At 40.7% G+C, this 23,212-nt stretch overlaps 1 protein-coding gene and 1 pseudogene across 3 annotated transcripts; one reads left to right on the top strand and one right to left on the bottom strand.

Annotated features, from left to right (window-relative positions):
* Nucleotides 1-1,724: 1,724 nt before the first annotated feature.
* On the top strand, nucleotides 1,725-7,249 carry LOC148848578 (splicing factor-like protein 1). Of its 2 annotated transcripts, none has more exons than XM_088948107.1 (2): nucleotides 1,725-1,857; nucleotides 4,780-7,249. In XM_088948107.1, the coding sequence occupies exon 2, from the start codon at nucleotides 4,834-4,836 to the stop codon at nucleotides 7,057-7,059; it is 2,226 nt and encodes a 741-aa protein (XP_088804233.1). In that variant the 5' UTR covers nucleotides 1,725-1,857; nucleotides 4,780-4,833; the 3' UTR covers nucleotides 7,060-7,249. The 2 variants fall into 2 exon arrangements, with proteins under 2 accessions (XP_088804233.1, XP_088804234.1); XM_088948108.1 differs by having other exon boundaries at nucleotides 1,725-1,965.
* A 952-nt stretch (nucleotides 7,250-8,201) lies between these two features.
* LOC148848577 (phosphomannomutase-like) lies at nucleotides 8,202-14,455 on the bottom strand (annotated as a pseudogene). The gene is made up of 14 exons (XR_016101065.1): nucleotides 14,034-14,455; nucleotides 13,376-13,461; nucleotides 12,934-12,979; nucleotides 12,763-12,829; nucleotides 11,420-11,496; nucleotides 10,769-10,804; nucleotides 10,538-10,650; nucleotides 10,409-10,463; nucleotides 10,130-10,260; nucleotides 9,957-10,056; nucleotides 9,772-9,867; nucleotides 9,581-9,671; nucleotides 9,417-9,468; nucleotides 8,202-8,403 (listed from the first exon to the last, which is right to left on the bottom strand). The product of XR_016101065.1 is annotated as a phosphomannomutase-like (transcript).
* Between the last annotated feature and the right edge of the window lie 8,757 nt (nucleotides 14,456-23,212).

Here is a 23,212-nt window from a genome sequence, read left to right as displayed (position 1 = left end):
GCACATAAGCTTAATGGGCCTAAAGCCCATTTCGAACTGGGCTATTTAAGTAGTTAATAATGGGGTGAATTCTGAGATGGATTAGCAGATAGGATAGGGTCTTGACCCTATCCACTCAAAAAGTCTAGATCTGAATGTGATTCAGATCTAGAAACCTCATAATGAGATTAGGAGAAAGTTAATCTAATATGCAGATAAGATAATGGTTTATCCTTATCACCTAAAGAGAGATCTTATCCAAATATGATTTGGATAGGCAGCTCCTAATTGGATTAGGAGCTGATCTTTTAGGTTAACAAAAGCAAGAGAGGGCGGCAGCCTTTAGAAGTTGAAATCAAGAAGGAAGAATTAAGTATCTTTGCAGAATTCTTTTCTTGCCGCCTACCTGTTCTTGCCTCCCTGTTTTGCCAAGTTCTATCTCCAATTGTGGGAGAAGTCAAGATTCGATCTTGACATCAGTTCTTTGAGAAAGAATTGATAGGAAGCTGTGCTTACGTGCCATCCAGTTGATTCTTGCGAAGGGTCAAGTTCTTTGGAAGAATACTGCTGATTCTACTCCACCCTGCATTGCGCCATTTTCAGTGGGAGCAGATTTTGGATCATTCATTGGGCGTGAACACCTCCATTGGGAGATACTGTTTTTTCATATCAGGTATAATCTCTCTCTACTCCTTTTGGTTCAGATCTGATTCAGTTTATGGTTCAAGAATAATCATTGAAAATATGATTTTCTAAATAGGGAATGCGATTCCCAGTTGAAGGGAGAGAAAAATTTTTGAAATTCGCCCCCCTTATTCCGCAATCTTTGGGCATCCATGTGATGGATATCTTATCCCTTCAATTAGATTGGACCAATCCAAACCAAAATATTTAATAAATTGGATCGGACGTAGTCCATTCGTAACAAATTTATATTGGATTAAGTTGGATTAAGCCAATATCTAGTCCATTGATATAAGATAAAAATGTATGTATTAATGAATTAGATTTGGGTTGAGACCAATCTAAATCAAAACGAATTTTAACAGATTGGACAGTCCATACATTAAATTGGACCAGTCAAAATTAATCCAAAACATTCATTAACCTGTTACATTTATAATGGAATCACATTGTAGTGAATTAGATTGAACGAAATTCAGTCCAATTGTCACCCCTGCATTTCATACAAACACATTAATATCGAGCCCGATTTGCTCCTGCCATGGATCTCACAGCATATCCGAGGCGCACATTCAAAACATCTCTCTTATTTGTATATTATTATATATGTGAAATATTCTTAATACATGTGGGATGTGGCTGTAATATCACTATTAAGGGCGCTTTATGAATTGCAAATGCCAATTCATTAATGTCATAGGGTTCGGATCTGCTGACAGCAAAGCCACGGGCATCCTACCACACGTCACAAAACATTGGCTGTAATTTCAAAAACCGATATTCCCGATGTATAATTGGATGTGCGTGCCCAGCAATGTGATGTGATCAGCATATCCGAACTTATCATTTGCATGTGATGCTGCCCACGGACATAGTGCATCAATTCCGTCAGGTCGGATCATTTGCATCAATCCGATGGAAGATGTTCCCAATGCACGGATGCAAGTGGACGGTGTGAGGACAAATTTTGAGATGATCAAATCCGGATTCTCAATTAATGGTGATGATAGTTACTTTTTACCTCAGCGTGTTCGTTATTTGTATCCTTTATCCGTATATATCTTTTTTCCTTCAGCATTGGTTTCCTTTACACTGAAAAGAGATCTTCTGTTACAGGGTTTCGAGCTCCTCTCTCCCGGTTCGAACGATTTCTCGTCGTTTGGAGCTACTTTTGGTATTCGTGGCTTCACTCAGGTTTGTTTCAACGGAATCTCGATTCTTTTACCGCAATTTCGCATACGATTCGACACGACGTTTATTTTCCTTCTGTGCTGCTCTTTCGGCGGCAAGATTTCAAGAAATGTATGACATCTTCGAGAAAATACTTCGTTTCTGTGTTCTTTTCTCTCTCGATTGTAGTTAGCTATATGTCTCGGTTTATGGGATTGCGTTCTACTCATTTTTCGTTGTAATATGTTGATAAATTGTTGGAAAATGAAGCCCTGGAGATATTGTATGGTGGGCTCAGACTCAGGTCGTTCCTTTCAAGAAGGAGAAGAACAATCGATTATGTTCCGCCCGTTTCTCGATTAAATATAAGAAAAAGAAAAAGAAGATCTTGTTGTGCATAACCTAGCAATCTCTTATGTTTTCCATGATGGAATTTGGCCTCTCATTCATGGTTATTTATCTATTTATTTATTATTCTTCATCCCTTATTTATCTATTTATCTATTATTCTTTATCCCTTGTTTGGTTGAGAGCGTTGAAAACTATCAGTTGGCTAAGTAGCTTGTATCCCTCCTCCCCTTAATAAAACGAAAGAAGAGAAAAAGCAAAGTTACTAGGCCGATTATTAGAGACCTTTTTTAAAAAGAAAAAGAAAAAGAAAATTATAGACTTTTATTTTGGATATGGGAACCTGTAATTGTACGGCAACTTATCTGAGGAGAGTATTGCCCCGCTGCTGAACAGAGTCAATCTACTACTGTTGCTTGCCATTTGATTATTATGTTGCTTTCTCCTTCTGATGTTTAGTCCAAAAGAAGTTCTTGCTATACATTTAGAGGCTTGTTTTTTAGTTTATAGGTTTTGGAGTTTGTGTGTTTTCTTATATGATTTACTTGTCTAGTTGATGGTGTGCTGATTTGAGAATTGTGCGCACTTTGGAAATCCTTATGTACTCTAATATTATTGATAATAATAGGAGGAGAAAAAAGAAAGAAAAGTAAGATTCATGGTCTCTTATGCTTCTTCATTCAAGCAAATATTTGAATTTCTTAACAAGGATGCAGAATTGGGAGAAAATGTACAATAAGAGATGCATTCTCGTATAAGAAAGTTCTCCACCAGGATAGGGTAGCATATGGACTATTTTAATAGTTTATACTTTTTTATAGAGTGTCTGTGAGTCGATTTTTCATCTTTCTGAGTTAGACTCCCTAACACATGTCAGATTCTGATTCCCATGTCTATGTCCAAGCAACACTGCTCTTAGGAATCAATGACTACATCCCTGTATGAGTTCCTTTTTATCATACAACTTTGTGGCTAGGTCAGTGTCAAGTTCTTTGAAATCTTGTGTCCTTTTTCATTTACACATTTTTCTATGTACATTTTAGCCGTAAATAGATAGAAACAGATTTTAAACTACGGAACTTAGGGCTGTAAATGGATGGATTTACAACCATCAGAGTTTGGTTCAATTAGAAAAATGCATGCATTTAATTCAATTCAAAATCCAATTGTAGCTATGGGGTGTTGGATCAAATTTGAATCGGATCTTTGGATCTAATGCAAGTTTGATAATCTTTTATGTGCCTTATCAGATTCTAGTTTGTCCTCCTGTTATATCTTTTAGTTTTACAGAAACAGAAAAAAAAAAAGAAAAAGAAGAAAGAAAAAAGAAAAAGGCAAAAAAAATCCCTAATACAAACAAAAACAGGCAAAATGCTTTGCCATTGAAATGCAGTACACAAATTGAGAAAACAGAAAATTAGAAAAGAGGATGAGAGTGGACTACTCAAAAACCAAGCTGACGAAAATATGCATAAATAAAAATGGAAAAGAAAAAAAAAGGCATAGTAGAATTAGCTGCTTTCTTTTAATTTATTGCACCATCCAAGTAATGAGTGGCTTAGTAAAATATGTATCTCTTTCTACTTTGTTACAACGATTGGTGGTGAAATATGATTATTATTATTATTTTTTTCTCTTTTGGGTTGGATTAGATTGGGGGAGATGATGCACACTCCATGCAAATCTTCATTTCCTCCTTCAAATCTATTCTCTAACAGTGTGAGAGGCTTTACTAGAGCTTTACTGGTTTGGTTGATGGTTGCATATTAGAATGAGAAAATATGATTTACAAAACCTTTTGATAGGGGTTCCTTGGAGGTATCTAAAAGTCACAGCAAGTTTTATACATTGCCAATAGAGTAGGGAGGTTTTAGATTTCCCTTAAAATAAATACCAATCAATGGGAGAATATTCCATGGATGTATGCTGGGGTAGGTTGGTAAACTAACATCCCAAGTATGTAATGCATGTTTTAGTTGGACTTGGATCTTAATTAGAATCAATTATTAAATAGTTCCTGCTTGCATTGCCCAAGTTTGGTTTGTTTCTCTGTCTAGACCATCCATGTCTGAATAATTAGATAGGGGTGCAGACTTTTGGATCCTGTTGACAGGCCTAATGACACTCCTTGATACAATTGAAAAAAAAATGTAAGAATGATATTCTATGGGAAGCATGAGGAACATGCATAAATGAAAGCAGTGTTTCATGGACTCTTCTAAATAGTTGAAGTGTCTGTGTTGGGCATATGTTGGATTGTAACACTCCAATGGATTCTTGAGGAACACTTCTTTGTAACATTTTCCTTTCTCTTTGTATTTGACATAAATGAACAGTTAATTACATAATGTTATTCTTTAAAAAAATATGGACTGTTTTAACAGTTTATGCTTGCGTAAAGATGTATCCACCAGTCCTGCTTTTTTTTCTTGCCAAGTTAGATTCCCAGATAAGCAGTTGTTTTTTGATTCCCTTGTTTGTACCCATGCAATGTGGAATAAAAGATATATGTACTTGTTTTTTGTTTATGTTTTCACAGAATACAGTTAATTTCCACCTGTATATTACTTATCTGTTTCAGTATCTTTTATGATGCAGCATTATTTGGATTAAGCACCTGCTTTTTATGTACTTTGTTTGTACCAAATAAATATGAGGAAGTATATGGCATCAGATGCTCCGGATATTTTGAATGAAAGTAATGAAGAACCAAATGAGCAATTAACTGAGGAAGAAGAGGATTCAACTGAGGACCCATCAGAAGAATCTGTTTCTTGGTCATCTTCAGACAGCCACAATCATGGAAATGGAAAGCCAAATGAGGAGCCAGGTGCCAAACAACAGGAGCAATCAACAGAACTATCTGAAGATCCTATTTCTCAGCCATCTGCTGACAATGACAATGATATGACTGAACATCAAAGTAAGGAGCTGACTGAAGCTACATCTAGGCCTTCAGGTGGTTACGTTGATGATAGTGAGCACAAATTGGAATTTCATCCAATCATTTTGAATGAAAAGAAACGGGAACTGGATGCAATAGCAGATGACTCAATTCCATTGCTGGTTTTTCCTTCAGAAAAGAAGTGCAAGCGAGAGCAGTTCTTGGAATCAGATGACAGGTCTTCTGTTACAGAGATCCAGAACAAGTCTAAAACTTCCAAGGCCTTTGTTGCTGATGAACATGCTTCCGAGCAACAGGAACATACAGGAAGTTCAGGAAAACGAAGACGGAGTAGATGGGATCCACAGCCTGAGAATGAGGGGGAAGCAGATGGTCATATGACTAGTAAAAAGAAGAAAACCAGGTGGGATGGTGATGATTCTCAGATAAAAATGCTAGGCCCAATTCAACTCCCAGACTTTGTGAAGGAATCTAATTCTGAAGCTGTCAATGATCCTGAAATTAAGAAGTTGAAGATGAGGCTTATAGAAATAAATAGGAAATTGCAAGGATCAGAGATCCATGATGACAGGCCAGAGGAAGAAAGATCCCCATCTCCCCCTCCACTATATGATAACTTTGGAATCAGAATAAACTCAAGGGACATCAGATCCCATCAGAAGCTTATCCAAGAAAGGCAATGTATCGTTTCAATGTTGATTCAAAAGAATCCCACCTTTAAACCTCCCTCTGACTACAAGCCCCCAAAACTCTACAGGAAACTTTACATACCCTTGAAGGAATATCCTGGATATAATTTCATTGGTCTTATATTAGGCCCTCGTGGGAACACACAGAAGAGAATGGAGAAGAGAACTGGGGCCAGGATTGTAATAAGGGGTAGAGGATCAGTGAAAGATGGGAAGGCAAAACAAAAACCTGATCCATCCGATAATGATGACCTACATGTCTTGGTAGAGGCAGATGACCAGAAGTCATTGGATGCAGCAGTTACAATGGTTGAAGATCTGCTAAATCCAGTGAGTGAGAGGATGAATGAGCACAAACGTGCACAGTTACAGGAGCTTGCTGAGCTGAATGCAATGGTTAGAGATGTAAAGTCACCAAAGGTCATGGGTGAACAGGGACATGAGCCTAGGTCATACACTAGTGGATCCAAATATGCAGTTGCTTGTGATACATGTGGTAGCAGAAACCATGCAACTATAGGTTGTCCCTTAACTGCTTCAGCACCTGGTAGCCATGCTGACAACCAATATCGTAGCTTTCTTGCTGATCTTGGGGGTGGAATGGGCCCCAACTTCAGCACCTCACCAATTTCTGGTAGCACTCCCCATGGTTTTAGTAGTTTTGGCTTTGGTACCAACTCTTGTTATTATTCTCAACCCAGCATAAATTTGACTCCACATATGGAAGACAAGTACAACAATGTTGATGAAAGGAAGCTGTATGTGGGTTGTCTTCCTCAAAGTGTGGATGAAAACAAGTTATTTGAGATGTTCTCGCCTTTTGGCAGGCTTACTGAAGCAAAAGTAATAAAAGAAAGAACCACAGGTTTGAGCAAAGGCTATGGGTTTGTTAGGTATGATGATCCTACAAGTGCTGCTAGAGCTGTGACATGTATGAACGGTCGAAGTTTTGATGGCAGAATGTTGGCAGTGAGAGTAGCCAGTTGTCCAGTAGCAGTGGGATCCTCGGTGAATAGCCTTCCCAAGTATGAAGGCCCCTCGGCACTATTTCGAGATAGCCCTAGTCAAACAGGCTGGCCAGGTCCACCAGGTTCATTGCTGACTGAATCTCAAACTTCCTGTTTCAAGGGTGACTGGTTAGGTTTTCCTCATTCCTCCACCTCACCGCAACATGGTACTTTAAGTAAACAATTCCATTTATCTTATGGGTCATCATATGACATTCAGATCTCATCACCTGTTTCTTTTGCAAAATTCCCTGGTAATCCAAATTATGGTTCCTAATATTGACAGCTGAAAGGAAGATAGCCATATGGTACATATTCAGAAGGTTGCTTTGGTACCTACAAATTTCTTTTCTGTTACTTCTGCTACGAGTTTGAAAATTACTTCCCACTACAAATTTGAAAATTACTTCCCATGTGATGGGTAATTTCCATCTCCAAATGTTAAATGTAATTTCCCCCTTTTTTCCTCGTCTCCTTTCTTTTGGAAATTGCTTTAGGCATTTAATTTGTTTTGCAAGATGAACAAGTTTCTCAATCAGTGTATGCTCTTAAATATTCTTAGTGCAAGCTTCTACCAAAAAAATTGGTGCATTCATCATTCACACCACGGGCTTTTTAGCGCAAGGGGAATGGGTACATGGGTGCAATCCAGCATCGCAGCAATTGGCATGTCTCCACTCATCACTGTGGGCAATTCTCCGGGAACTCCATGGGGACTTCTGCCAAGGAAGCTTTCCACAAAGTGAAAGAGTCCCTGCGTGAAATTTCTCCTGGTTGGGAAACTGGGAATATATGAGAGTTTTTTTTACTGGGTTTTTATTTTAAAAAATATAAAAAATGGAGATGGGAGACATTCTATCTTGCACGTTTCCAAATGGTGTTTCGTATGAGGGACATATACTATCCCTAGGCTGTGATTGGTTGCAATGCAAATAAATTTGCACTGATATAAAACTATGGCGGGATATAAAATTTGATCTATTCTTGTTTCAAATTTTATTTTTTTTTGTTTGATTGCAGTACAAATGAAGTGATTTGAATATAAATCAAAGCGTGATGCAAAAATCATTATCACCACACCACATGATAGCTCATTTCGAGAATGAGAATATGACACTCATCTCATCTCTAGTTATGAGCACAAAAGCAATGCTTGATTTCTAAGTCGAATTGTTTACCAAAATAAAAAAGATTTCTTGGCCGAATTATGCAAAGAATATTAAGACTTTACTGTCTGTACCTATTTTTCATTATGCTTTAAATTTCATCACAGATTTAAGCAGATAATGCTTGCTGATGTTCATCTGGTATTTCACGTTCTAAAAAAACAATTTATATTCAAGAGTTAAAAAATGACGACATATAATTTGAGTACACGAAATTGCTAGTTTCCATAGTTCGTACCGGCACAAGATTTCATTTCTATTCTAAAATATTACATATTTAACTTGCACTACTGCTTACTGCTGGTTGTGCAGCACTTATTTTTACCAATGTAAAAATTACAATGACATAAAATTGAACACATGAAATTTCCGTTGCCATAAATTTAAGAGCTTTGATTGTGCATAGCAAGGAAGAGAACTGTACAATTGCTCTTCTGCATCCTCGGGGCTGGTAACTGTAATCAAAATGGAAGAACAACTTCAAATCAGTGGTAGCACAGGGAGAAGAAAGAAGAACAAAATAAAACAAAGCAGAAACACAAGTCTAGATTGGTGGCTTTTCCCTTTTTCTTTCTCCTATCCTTTTTTACCCTCTTTCCATTGATCCTGCACTGCTAGTACAAGGAGACCATTCAGATTGCATTTGCCATCCGTTTTTTGGTACAGTTGATAAAAAATAATTTCTACTGCATTTTTATTTATTACTATTAGTTTTGTCACCGATAAAAAACCATTTCATTTTGTGCAAAATCTACTTTAGGCAGATGTATGTTTCCACATTTACATAAGGTTCTAGTGTAGATTTTCCCTTGTATTTAGGGAAGGATTTAGATACAAATAACAAGAGAGTCTATCAGTCACTACTTTATGAAGTCTATCCTATTTATTTCAAATTCTAAAAAACCCAGGGACCGTTTGTCAAGTCTTTTTCGAAAGATCTTCTAGAAGTTCTGACAGTCAAAAGACTATATGAGCTTTTGCATCAACATCTTAACAGCTTCAAGACTGTTTGGTTAAGGCGCACCTGTCCACGTGTCTTTCCGCACAAAAATTAGTTGAAAGAATGACGAAAAATTCCATTTAGAGCTTTCCAAAAATAATCCGTGTAATACTTAAATCAAATCTCATGAATTGAAACTGAAAGCATCAATTTCACAGTTTTGGCACAGGTAAACTGTCCAACCACCTGTTCTAGATATCAATAAGTTTTAAGCCTAGACTCAAAAAAAAAAAAAAAAAAAGGCAGTCTTACAGTTGAGATACGAGTTTACTTTTGTTACGATACTATTGTAGTGCGGGGCTAAAACCAAAAATCAAGGCCTTAGATGTATTAAAGTAGCTCCACCAAGAAGTTACCTTATCTAATTCAAGGTGGAGCCATGACAAAACATCAAGGTTTTGATTTAGTTGTTTTCAGCACATCAAAACAAAGAAAAACAAGGTTACTCTACAGGGGATTGCAGCTGACCTTTGTGACCCACCGTTCGCTCTGATTCATAGATTTCATAGTCGTTTCCTCCCTGAAGATGCAAACTCTAGCTACCTTACTCCAACGAATATTGTTAAATGTATAAGCATAATGAAAATCATCAAATGATGAAATAAGAAACTATATTTGAACAAAAAGGTTACCTTGTAAGTTTTTGTCCCCAAAGAAGTGAATTTCATGAAAATCGTCAAGGTATCTCAAGCAATATGTCTTGTCCCAACCATTGGGGAATACCTGTGACAAATATTTTTCAAAAAATAAATTATACTCCATAGATTTCTCCCTGTAGATTTTTGTTTTTAACTCAATGCATAAAACGAATTAGTCCACTCACATCAAAGCTTATTTGTCCTCCAATGGAAAATGTCAGGTTAAGGTGAGAAAATCTCTCTTGAAGAACAGAAACCATTTTTGGCCGTATGTTGTGAACCTGAATCATATTTTTCGCAGATGAAAAAAGGGATCTTGATTATTAAGCAAGTATTTCCAGTTGTTTATTGGAAAAGACAAAGTTTATACCTTATCATACTTTTCGAATTCATCCCGCTCTTCCTGACTGCAATTTCTCCCAATCGGTGATACATTAAGCATCCCACTTCGGAACTCTATGAATGTTCCCCTGGAAAGCAAAAGAGAGAATCATATTCTGATCTTTTAGTTAACTTACAGGAATATTAGTGAATTTTACCAACCTTTTTATTGGGATATCCAAATCAGCAATATAATGGAGTGTAAAATCAATAACTCCTGCAAAATTTTCAAGAGGTAATGAAAACTTCATAATTACAAAATATAATCCTGGTCTCTTCCAGGTAAACCCCCACTAAGTTACCAAAGAAAATCAACCTAAGTAGTGCACATGCAGAGGATGAATATAATAAAATGGCCCCAGCTTAGGAATCTAGCAATGCCAATTTGAACCAAGGCATGAATAGGCCAGTTTTGAGAATTTGTTTTATGGGAATCCTTACCTCTACTTTAGGGTAGTGATTTGGCACATCCCATTTCTGATAAAGGGGAAAGCCCCTGATCATGAAACAAAAAATGTACAAATTGTAGAAGATAAAAATATCACCAAGCTTTGACCTTTATACCATTACAAATAACGGTTTAATTGCCTTATACAAACACGGATGATATAGCATATATGACATAATTTTGCTTGACACGGGATATTTTCTAGCCAGGATAATCTGACTTTGGATCCCAACCCCTGCATATGTACCGGCATGCCATTAGTAAACCATACTTGGGGGCTAACCAGAAGCAACCTATGTTTAAATATAAATTCTCTTAAAGAGAAGCCATTGGTAATACAGGGAAAATCTCACCTTGAGTTTTTCTTCTCCAAGGAATGATTTCAAGCTCTGACAGAGAAAAAAGAATCCATGTTTCACTAAATGGATAGTTCTCATACAAGAAAATAGAAAATGCATATAGTAGTGATTAAATGAAATTGGTAGACTGCTTAAGAACTCCAAGCTTTATTTCGAGGGATAATTAATATTTAGTATGATAGTTGGTCATATATGATTATACGCTTACACATACATACATCCTAAAGTAGTCCAGAAGAAGAATAGCACCAAAAGAGATGACTGATAAGGTAGTTACAGCTAAAAACTTCTCTACATTCATGGTTTTGGTTGTTTCATGACTGCAGGGTATTGATATTGAAGCAAATGCCCACTTTGGTAAAGCAGTTTGATGATAACATATAGAACTGCAAATCTATTAACCTAAGATGCATTATAAAGACTAGGGGTACAAATGCTTGATCAGGTAACATGGATGTAAGCTTCATTTCTTCAAATCTGTGACATGGACATCAATCCATATAATTTTGATAGTGTAGTTGACAGTATTTTATCATTTCTTTAAGAAAGAATAAAAAATCATATATTTATTTGATGCAAATGTCATCAAAATTTTAATATATACAAATGCATTAAGATTATCTCAACATAACTTGGAAACAATACCTGAGTGCCAATCAGTTTCCCATCTATGTGTGCGACAAGGCCATTTTCAGAGAAGACATAATCATAATCATTGATAACTGCAAGGATAAGAAATGATCATTACAAAGCTTCAAACATGGTAACATGGAAAGTTGGAAACTAACACATTCACTTGGAGATTCAGTCAAAAGCTATGCCTTATAAAACAGTATAAAGTTAGACAAATATGATAACAAGTAAGAATAGTTTGCAAATAAAGTGCAACAATTTTAGTTGAATTCCTATTTCGGACAAGTCATACATTTTATGATTTCACAACAGATGATACAGAATTTCAGGGTTTTTCATGGTATCCAAGTCAGTTTTATAATGTAAAATTAAAAGGGAAATGAGAGCAAAGATAGAAATTCAACCAGATCCCTCTAAATGCATGATAAAATAGATAGTTCACTGTCCACATTCAATGGCGTTTGAGTGAATATTATGGATCCTGGAATTGTAACTTATCATTCAATTATATGATTAAATTTTATTTACTATGGTTCCAAATTCAGGGTAAAAATTTCCAGCATTATCACAACACGTATCAATCAAGACTCGTTAGGAAATGATGCAAGCCTTTTCTTAGCTTCCTGCTTTTCTGCTTGAGGATATCTAAAGGAAATATAATCTGAAGTGATGACCTTTGTCCATTCATACAAACCGGAAAGTTGGACAAAAGGGAAAGAAACCATAACCCAAAGACTGACCAGCTGAGCCCAACTACCTCTGCAACCAGTAACCATTAACAAATTTTGCTGCTCTACTTGACAAGGCCCCCAATAAAGATATTGCCTCTTTACTCCTCTTTCCAGACATCTGCTAACATTAATTAACTGATCTTGGCATCCACCCGAATGAGCAGTTCTTCCTTAATGTCAGATATTTTGTTTCCCTTAGGAGATATCTAATGGCCCAAGGACCATCTGGTTGTGACAGCATCCTGATGCAGTCAGTTGATAACAGTTTGGGAGTCGTCAAGTGTTACAATCCAGTTGATAACAATTTGGGATTCAACAAGTGCTCAATATTTTCAGGAATGTAAATGGACAAATAGCAACTACTCAAGCAGGAAACAATACCGAGATGAGCAATGGAGAAAAGTGCATCCTTTCTGACAAGGGGATTAAGCTTTAAGCTGGTAAAAGAAGGGTTAAACTTCAAATGTTAAACTTATATGGGCATTCAAGTTGCAAGGCATGCTACAAAATATGGGAACCAGCAAGATCTGTTTTGCCAAACCTTGCTTTTAAGGCTAAATTCTATTTGGGCATCCAAGTTACCTTTAAGCATATGAAAAAGGTCAGGGGCAATAAAAAACAAACCTGTTCTACCAAGCTGCTCTGATATCTTAGCAAGATCAGATCCTCCAACCACACCAACTGTCACAACCTGCAATTGGAATAACCTGTTGTAATATAAGTGGGATCTATTACGGAATGGTACTGTGCTTATCCTTTCTGCTATACAGATATGAAGGCGGCATGACCAAGTACCTCGCGAAGCTTCTGCGTGAACTCTTAACATATTTGGAGTTGCTACCTAACATTCAATAGAGACAAATTGACTAAGAGATAGAACTACAGAAACCAGTTTTTAAGTTTCCACGATAACTATACAACTCAAGCTTTTCGAACAAAAGCAAGGAGGTTGAGTAAGGCAATATCAACAAAATTGTTACTAGAAGATTCAGTCAAGTCTCGAGAAAAAAAATTAAAAAAACTTGGCAACTACTGACCCCAGAGAGGGGAGAGCGGAGAGCGGAGAATGCAGTTCCATATCAAGAGATTTCTAACTAAACATAAATCAAAAAGCAAAATAATCAATTAAGAAAAACAAAAGAGATGCATAATCGACTAAGTTACACAGCTTTAACAACCCGTTTCACATGTCAATCAGAATACCGATAACAATAAGGGCAACAAAGAAAAGCCATACCTTTCTTGGAGCTGTAAGCGTACCATCCACATCAAATAAAGCAATCACACCAGGCTTCCTTACAGCCATTGTTATTATAATGCTTCCTGCCACCAAATCAACAAAATTGTAGAACTTCTAAACTATCCTCAATACCATGTGGACCTAATTGCTCAAAAGCGAAAAGTAAACAAGATGCATCTGAATTCCACTGAATCAACTCGGTTTCTGCGTATACTAGGAGAGTGACGTTGTGAACTCTACCAATTTTGTTGAAACCCGAGTTCAGATTCTGTAGCGAGATGAAGTCGACTCGGCAGAGTCGAGTCGAGTATCAATAAGTGAGCCCCCATGGATGTGCAAACGAACTCCGAGACGCACTACGAAATTCGTACTAGTCGACTCAATTCAGTTTGGTTGTTGTATGCACAAAACCGAAACGTTGATTTCACAAAATGAAGCCCAAACATACAGTGGATACTGCTGGAACAGGGGAATTAGAAGGGAGACGTTTCGATACAAGGCCAGTAATGCAGAAACATCCAATAACAATCCACCAAGGGAACATGAAAAAACAATAGAAAGAATGCAAAAATGCAACCGCTCGAATTGCGCCGAAAGCTAATATCAGCTCCAAATCTACGCTAAGAAGCAGAAGAAAAGGAAAGGAGGAATGTACCTCTAGTAATTCAACGAAATGGATGTGGCGCGAAATTCCTCCACAATTAGCGGGTTTCTCTGGATACAGTTGCGATCGCGGCAGATCGTTAAATGGTGTTGAGTTGAGCGCAGATCTACAGACTTGTTTAATTTAACTAACACTCTCCTTCTTCTGAGTGTAGGTGCACTGTAGAACGTAGACAGCCAGATCTGAACACTATCTTTTCTTGTTGAAGGCGCACTTTAGAATTTTTTATGATTCGAACGTAGACAGCCAGACTTGAGATGGATATAAGGGCAATTTTTGGTTTTGGTCCCAAACCCAATATCAACAAAAATAATATTTTTAATATAATTTTTAGAATAAATTAACTTTTTTAAAAAATATCAAATAAGGGCAGTTCACGTCCATCGGACCTCTAAAATAAGGAGAAGACACTCGTTCAATCGAGCACCGATGAAGGGATGGTAATGAACTGCAGCAATAATTGATTTGGTGGGCCTTTCACACTACATGCACAAGACCTGCCGAATCTTCAATATCTACAAACCATGGAATTTAGATTTTAAACTATTCAGAACTAAAAAAGTAAATAGACGCAAAGGTAAAGATTGAATCATGGTGAGCAATCTTGACATGTATTAGCATTGGAACTTGAATCTTGAATATATGGATTACATATAAAATTTAGACCTTTTCATGATATAAAAAGTAGAAAAAGAAATCAAAGATAAAATTGAATCTTTGGGAATAATAAGACATTGAATTTAACTCTGTATTGGCGGAAATTTACAGCACCAAACCGAGACATTGTCGGAATGATGATCAGAAGGCAGAACCAATCTGTGAGAATACTGGCCTGATCAATTATCATCTACATGTCTATGTTTAGAGAGAAGTTATTTATCTAATATTTTTCATTTTTTTTTATTTTCCAATGTCTCTTATTTTAATATATGTTATTATTATATTTAAGAGAAAGAAAGAGAGAGAGACTTTTGGGTTTTTCAAGGTCTCTTATTTTATGCATGTTATTATTACATTTAGAGAGAGAAAGAATAGTAATAATATTGAGGGTGTTTGGTTCCGTTTATATTTATGGGTGGTCGTTTATCTGTGCCTTTTCACTTTAAACGTTTTGATGGTGCGCGATCTGGTCACTCCTAGCTGGAAGTGGCTGCGCTCCTACCTGGCGAAGGATAAGATATACCTGTGAGGAAGAAGATGAAGGAACCCGGGGGGACACCCGGCGGGAACACTCCGATGGTTAAGTTAGTAACCGGATTGAAAGCTGGGAGAGAGAGAGAGAGAGAGAGAGAGAGTTGTAGAGAAATTAAAGAGCTAGAGTGATGATCACACAATACCCTCGACCCTGGGGGTCGGGGTCCTTATATACTAGTATCCTAACATGTTAGGTACAACCGCTTCTGAATCTCTGTTGCGGCGATCTGCTATCAGATAATGGCTTGGAGTGGTTGGCCGTTATTTGTCAGAGTTGAGTTGGCGGGCAAAGGTGATCGCTGCAGAGTATGGTCCTGCCAGACAAGAAACAACCTCCAGGGTTGGCAGGCATGACGCCGCCAGGCGGGATACGTGGGTGCAGTCTCTAGGTTTGGTAGGTACGGTTGTCAGGCAGAAAACCCCCTGCGATATGCTGAGCTTCTCTGCAGTGAGCTACCTTACACCGAGCTGCTGGTGATGCGCCAAGGTGCTTCGACCCGAGGCAAGTTTCCAAGGTGGCCTACTTAGGTTTGGACAGGAGCGAGCTTATTCTAGTTAGGGAGCTGACGAGCTTAACCCGAAGTGCCTTAAGTTCGGGGTGCTCCCTACTTGGGAGAATCTTAGCTCGGGGTGCTCCCTACTTGGGAGAGTCTTAGCTCGGGGCAACGGAGTATTATCTCGTAGCGAGCTGTCAGGTTGGGTTATAACGAGCTCATTACACTGAGTTGTAGCGAGCTTGTTATGCTGAGTTGTCATTTATGTCGAGTCACATCCACGTGTCCCCTTATTATGAGGTCGGGCTAAATCACCCTCCATCAATTGCCCCCCACTCCCTAGGCCAGGGGTCCTGACCTGGTGCGGGGAGTTTTTGGCATGACGAGTGGATTTGGCTTGAGGTTCAGGCTATCCAGTCAGACAGTTCGTCGGTCGGACCAGTTCGGCTGCTCTGCTCAACCAAGTATAACCCAGGTCGCATGCGGTTTATGCGCGAACGTCACACAATCTATAGACTCCACAGACGCCAAAAAACACGCTAAATTGATTTTGACCTCGAAGGCCGTGCAAACGGTTTTCTTAGGAACCGTCAAATCTCCTTGATCTCGACCGTTGATCCCCTGACCTTGCGGCTATAAATAGGGGGGGACCCGAGTCATTTTCTCCACCATAAGTTTACTAGCATTCGCCTTGAGGTCGTAGTTAAAGTCCTAAGCTCGGGTTTTCTAGTTCGTCAGTTTTTCAGTTCAGTCTCTCTTCTTGGTGCGTCTCCCTAGCTTCTCTTTTCAGTTTGTTTCAGTTCAATAGTTATGTCAAACCATAGTTTTGATAGCCTTCTAGATGAGCCCGATGTGGGTACCTCGGCTCAAGTGGGCCTTTCCGAGGTGCAATCCTCTTATGAGGTGCAAGAGGCCTCAGATAACCCAGCATCCACCTCTTCTAGAGGTCGGGTGCCGGACGAGTTCAGTTCCTCAACCATGACCGTAGATAGACTTAGGGCCCTGATACATAAGTACAACCTCCCGAGGGAGTATACCTATAAGCTTACCACGGGCAACTTCCCTTGGGAACACGATCATGATGAGATCGTGATCTTCAGAGAACAGCCCACGGCTAGATTCCATCTTCCTCTACACCCCCTAATCATAGAAGTCTTGAAGCATTTCGATGTCACCATAGACCAACTTCACCCGAACTCCATTCGGAATGTGGTTGGGACAATTTCCCTTTGCTTTGACTACACCCTGCCCCTCGACCTCGACGTTTTCTCATCTATTTTGTCAATAAAGAAGAATGCTTCTTGTGTCCTTCCTGAGTAAAGGCGGACCTATTACTTGTCCCCTTGTTCGGGCTACAAACTGTTACATGGCCTCCCTAGTAAAATCCCGGCCTGGAAGCGGGATTATTTTGTAGTCCGCAATCCCATGGGGTGGCCCTTCCCAACTCATTGGAGGGTGGCCATTCAGGACTCCGGCATTAGGTTGGACCTGAAAACAAGGGAGTCCAATCTTGGGCAGAGGTTGGCCTCAACTACAAGGATTACATCGCCGAGGACAAGCTCGTACAGGCCGGCCTGAGTCCTCGTAGGTCGCCTTGGTTTAGAGTTAGTATTTTACCTCAGTACCTGGTATTTCTTCTTGGTAGCATCGCTAATGTCGAACTTTACTGCAGGCCCCTTGTAGCAGCTCACCGCGGACAAGCTCTTCGGAAAGATGAAGGGAAGGAAGAAGCAGGCTGCTAAAAGAGCTCATGTCGAATCTCTGCGGCCCCTACTCCCGAGCCCGAACAACCTCCAAGCGCTCCTCAAGTGCTCGACCTGGTTGAGGAGTCAGAGAGGAGCCCTCATGCATCCGAGGTGCCCTCGGAGCCCGCTCCTTCTACAACTGTAGTTTCTTCAGGTAGTGAAGGGGCAGTTCAGAGTATTTTGACTCCAGAATATAGCCTCCATAAAAGTAAGGGAGCGGTATATGCTTATGAAGTCACGAGCTGGTCTGAGCTATCGACCACCTAGCTCAAAGCTCGAGCCGCTACTCATTGCGTGGTGGTAAATCTTGTTCTGCCTTGATTTCTAGTTTTGTAGCCTTGCCGGTACAAACTAGTATTCTCTTGGTAGGTCAACTCCGTCATGCACGCCCTGATCCTCCAGTCTGAGATGCGCTTGAAGCGGGCCCTGACTGCCAAGAGCTTGTCCCACGAGGCTCACACCGAACTAAAGTTAGCTTGCGGTCAGATCCACTGGCTAGAAAGCGACGCGATAGTCAAAAAGAGTATATCAAGGTGTTGATGTTGGAGAAGGAAGATTTGCTGCGCCAGGTGGAGAGCCTCAAGGCTGATGTTAAGGAGCGAACAAAGGTCCTCTTCAAATCTATGGATGAGGACAAGGTGAAGGCCGTTGATGACTACAAGAGCTTGAAAGAGTTCGATGGGGCACTGGTGGAGGCCTACCTTAAAGGCTTCAAGCTCAGCAGGTGGCTTATCAAGTGCGAGTTCCCGCAGCTCGATGTAAGCACCATCACCACTTCGTGGATCACTAAGGAGGTAGCCCTTCTAGCTGCTGAGGACTCGGACTCCGAGGAGGAGGGTGATGATGACATTGGAGAGGCCAATGTCATTGATCAGGGTGGTACTTCCGCGGAGGCTTCGGGCAAGAGTGACAAGTCCCCTAAGTAGTTCGAGTGGTCTTTTGTATTTTGAGCCTACGAGCTCGGCATTTTTTGTTCCTTTTCTGCCCTTGTAATGAATTACAAAATTAATGAAATACTCTTTTTGCAAAGTGTTGAGCAATTACCTCCTTTTTTATCATAATTATGTAATTTTCTCTGAACTGTTGAGTCATCGAGCTAGGTGATCGAGGTAGGGGTTCCTTAGCTGTTACCCAAAACTGCCACCCATACTTGGGAGTAATTTGTCGAAGTGAGCGACATTGTAGGGTATACGCCCGACCTGTTTGCACACAGGCTACATGTTGTAACAACCATTGTAGGTATTCGTACTCGAGTTGGGTGTGCCTTAGTACTTCGCCTATACCAAAGAGGCGACTAGGTCTTTGATGGTGTCGAGGTCCTTTGTCGGTATTTTTGCCCTTAGGCTAAGGGAGTGACTTATACTCCACTCTCCTCTGAAGATCACCCATGCCAAAGAGGCGACTGGATCTTATATGGTGCCGAGGTTCTTTTATTAGCTTGGCGCTTTGGCCCTTAGGCTCGAGGAGCGACTTGTGGTCCACCCTCTTCTGGAGTTTTCCCATGCTGAGGAGGCGACTGGGTCTTATAATGTCGAGGTTTAGCTTGGCACTTTGGCCCTTAGGCTTAAGGAGCGACTTGTGGTCCACCCTCTTCTGGAGTTTTCCCATGTCGAGGAGGCGATTGAGTCTTATAATGTCGAGTTTAGCTCGGAAATTTGGCCCTTAGGCTTGAGGAGCGACTTATGGTCCACTCAGCTCGGTAATTACAGATAATATTGCCTTAGGTTGACAATATTCCATGCCTGAAGTATTTGCTTCCCTTCTAGGGTTTCGAGCTCATACATTCCTTCCCCGAGTACCCACTTTACTCGGTAGGGTCCTTCCCAATTTGGCCCGAGCTTACCAACACCGGGCTCAGGTACCATGACTTTACGAAGAACCAGGTTTCCGACGTGGAGGTTCTACTTCTTGACCTGGCGTTATAGTACCGAGCTACACTCTACTGGTAGGTTGCGGTCCTAATGTATGCAAGGTCCCGTACATCATCAAGTAGGTCAAGGTTGGTGCGTAGTTCATCCTTGTTTGCTTCGTCATCATATGCTTCCAGGCGTAGCGTAGGGACCTCAATCTCGGCTGGGATCACCACCTCCATGCTGTAAGTGAGGTTGAAAGGGGTTTCACCCGTTGCGGTCTTCACCGTGGTTCAATAAGCCCATAGTACGCTGGGCAGCTTGTCTACCCACAGTCCCTTAGCTCGGGCTAGACGTGCCTTCAGTTCATAGAGAATGGCTCTGTTTCTGACCTCCGCTTGACCGTTTGCTTGAGGGTGCACCACCGAGGTGAAATTTTGTTGTATTCCCATGTCTTTGCACCAGTTCTAGAACTTAATGTCCTCGAATTGTTTGTCGTTATTAGAGACGAGCACTCAGGGTAGTCTGAAACGACAAACTATAATCTTCCAGAAGAAATTCTGTACGCTTCGCATCGTGATCGTTGCAAGAGGTTCGACCTCCACCCACTTAGTGAAATAATCGACTGTTACCACTAAGAACCTCCTTTGTCCTGTCGTTGGTGGAAACGGTCTGAGTATATTAATCCCCCACTGTGCAAAGGGCCATGGGATGGTAAGGTACTTTAGGTTGGCAACGGGCTAGTGGTGGATGATGGCATGCTTCTGACACTTGTCACACCTTCTCATGAACTCAATCGCATCTGCCTTCATCGTTGGCCAATAATATCCCTGTCGTAGCGCCTTCAGGGCGAGAGCCCTGCCCCCCATGTGTCCGCCGCACAAACCCTCATGAGTGTCATGGAGCATGAGCTCAACTTTAGAAGGTCGTAAGTAGCGCAGATAAGGGAGCGTATAGGATCTTCGGTACAACCATCCGTCTAGCATGACGTATTTGGCTGCCTGACGCTCTACCCTTCTAGTAGCAATACAATTTGTAGGGAGGGTCCCATGTAGCAGGTAGCTCGTGAGTGGATCAAACCAGCTCAGCTCTGCTTGTACGATAGGAGCGACCTCCTCTTCCCCCCCGAGAATGCTAGGCCGAGGCAGGTTCTCTATGTACACGGTTCTCATGGCGTTATCGCTTGTGCTGGCTAATCGGGACAGGGCATCGGCCTTAGCGTTTTTGGATCTCGGGATCTGCTTGAAGAAGTAGGACTGGAAGTTTGTTAGACAGTTTTGTATGCCCTTAGCTTCAATCTGATATGATGTACTTTTGACATTTAGTGTAAATAAATAAAGTGCATGTTTGATTCATGTTGTTTGGTTTGATTCTGTGTAAGACCCTAAAACTGGACACTTATTGAGACTCGTGTTAGTTTTAAATGTTCACAACCATTGGATAAGTTTGGGAAGATTTATCTAGCCAAGGCTGGTATTGGTGTGCAGCCAAGTGTTGGGATGGCCTGTCTCGGCCACCAAGGTAAGACCCAAGGCACATGTAGTGTGGGATTGCTTGAATCCTTGAACCAGACCAGATTTTCAGTATTGCCCTGGACCATGGAGATAGATGGGCAAAACTGAAAAGTTACACCTAACCCCTAGACTCGATTATGATACTTCAGTAGGTGTTGGATCGGGCTATTTTTGATATGCCAATCAGTGAGATCCTTAGCCGGGGTCAAATCCTGAGCATGTTGGGGCAGTTTGAGAATTCATCTGAGTGGGTGATCATAGTGACAGGATCAACCCCTTTGTCGGACAAAGGTAATGATCGGGAATGCACTCTCTCTAATGGAAACCAAACTGCCGGTAGTTGATTTCAATCATTGGAATTTTGCAAAATTTATATTTGATATATAAGCCCAATCAGGTGCCTAAGTGCAACTGGTTTGATTTGATCAGTTTAAATGAGGGGCGGATCTGAGATTGAATCAGTTGATAGGATTGGGCCTTGACCCTATCCACTCAGAGAGTCCAAGATCTAAATAAGATTTAGATCTAGGAGTCTCCTAATAGGATTAGGAGAGGGCTGATTTAATCTACAGATAAGATAAGGGTTCTTCCTTATCACTTAAAGGAACTTCTAATCCAAATATGATTTAGATCAGCAACTCCTAATGGGATTAGGAGCTGATCCCTTTAAGCCTATAAAAGGAGGAGGGGGCGGCAACCTTTAGACACAACAAACAACACAAGAGAGAAAAATGTCTCTAATCTTTAGAGCTGAAATCACAGAAGAAAGATTTCTGCAATCTCTGCAAAAACTCTTTCTTGCCACCTCCTTCCTGTCGCCGCTAGACCTCCAGTTCGATCTCCAACTTTGTGGGAGAGATCAAGATTCGATCTTTATTTTAACCCTTTGTGAAAGGACGGGTTGGAAGCAGTGCTAACATGCCATCCAGCTATTCTTACGAAGGATCAGGTTCTTGGAGAACGCTACTGATTCTGCTCCATCCTACACTGCGTCATCTTTAGTGGGAGCAGTCTTTGGATCCTTTCTTGGGCATGAACACCTCCATTGAGAGATAATATTTCTCTGTATCAGGTATACCTCTCTCCTACTTCTTTTGGTTCAAATCTGGTTCAATTCATGGTTCAAGATTGGTCCTTGAAAATATGATTTTTTAAATAGGGAATGCGATTCCCAGTTGAAGGGAGAGAATTTTTTTTTTTAAATTTGCTCCCTTCATTCCGCATAGTTTGGGCATCCATACGATTGATCTCTCATCCTTATGGTATACCCCGAGGTGGTTATCATAGTGAGCATATGCCCGACCTGTATGCACCTGGGTTAAGCTGACGTAGGTTGTCCCTTATTGGATTCAACTAGTATACCGAGGTGAGCCATGCATCATAGGATTCACACTCGAGCTGCCTATGCCTTCGATGTTAATACTTAGCCTATGCCGATGAAACGGCCAGCCGAGATCGAGGTTCCCTCGCTACAACTAGAAGCGTATGATAACAAAGCAAATGAAGATGAGCTACGCACCAACCTCGACCTACTTGACGAAGTACGGGACCTCGCATATATTAGTATCGCGGCCTACCAGTAGAGGGTAGCTCGGTACCATAACGCCAGGGTCAAGAAGTAGAACCTCCACGTCAGCGACCTGGTCCTCCATAAAGTTATGGTGCCTGAGCCCGGTGTAGGTAAGCTCGGGCCAAATTGGGAAGGACCCTACCAAGTAAAGCGGGTGCTCGGGGAAGGAACATACGAGCTTGAAACCCTAGAAGGGAAACAAGTACCTCGAGCATGGAATATTGTCAACTTAAGGCAATATTATCCGTAGGTGAGGTTGAAGGGGGTCTCCCCTGTAGCGGTCTTCACTATGGTCCGATAAGCCCATAGAACATTGGGTAGCTCATCTGCCCATAGTCCTTTAGCTCAATCCAGGCGTGCCTTCAGTCCGCGGAGGATAGCTCTGTTCATGACTTCTGCTTGGCCATAAGCTTGAGGGTGTGTGACTGAGGTAAAGTTCTGTTGAATTGTCATGTCTTGGCACCAGTTCTGGAATTTAATGTCTTCAATCTGCTTACCATTATCAGAGATCAGTACCCGAGGTAACTCGAAGTGGCACACTATATTTTTCCAGAAGAAGTTCAGCACGTTCCGAGCTGTGATTGTTATGAGAGGTTCAGCTTCTACCCACTTAGTGAAATAATCAACTGCTACCACTAAGAACCTCCTCTGGCCTGTTTCTAGTGGAAACCATCTGAGTATATCGATCCTCCACTGTGCGAAAGGCCATGGGCTAGTGAGATATCTTAGGTATGCGGCAAGCTGGTGGTGGATATTGGCATGCTTCTAGCACATGTCACACTTTTTGATGAGCTCGATCGCGC

This window comes from Nelumbo lutea, chromosome 6 (genome assembly GCF_056320005.1).
Source record: "Nelumbo lutea isolate HS-2025 chromosome 6, American lotus-T2T, whole genome shotgun sequence".
Taxonomy (NCBI): Eukaryota; Viridiplantae; Streptophyta; class Magnoliopsida; order Proteales; family Nelumbonaceae; genus Nelumbo; species Nelumbo lutea.
The sequence above is the reverse complement of the archived record's forward strand: the minus strand, read 5'-3'. Positions and strand labels throughout refer to the sequence as shown.

Excerpts from the sequence above, each read along its gene's own strand:
- LOC148848578 (XM_088948107.1), top strand. The coding sequence starts at position 4,834 with ATGAGGAAGTATATGGCATCAGATGCTCCGGATATTTTGAATGAAAGT.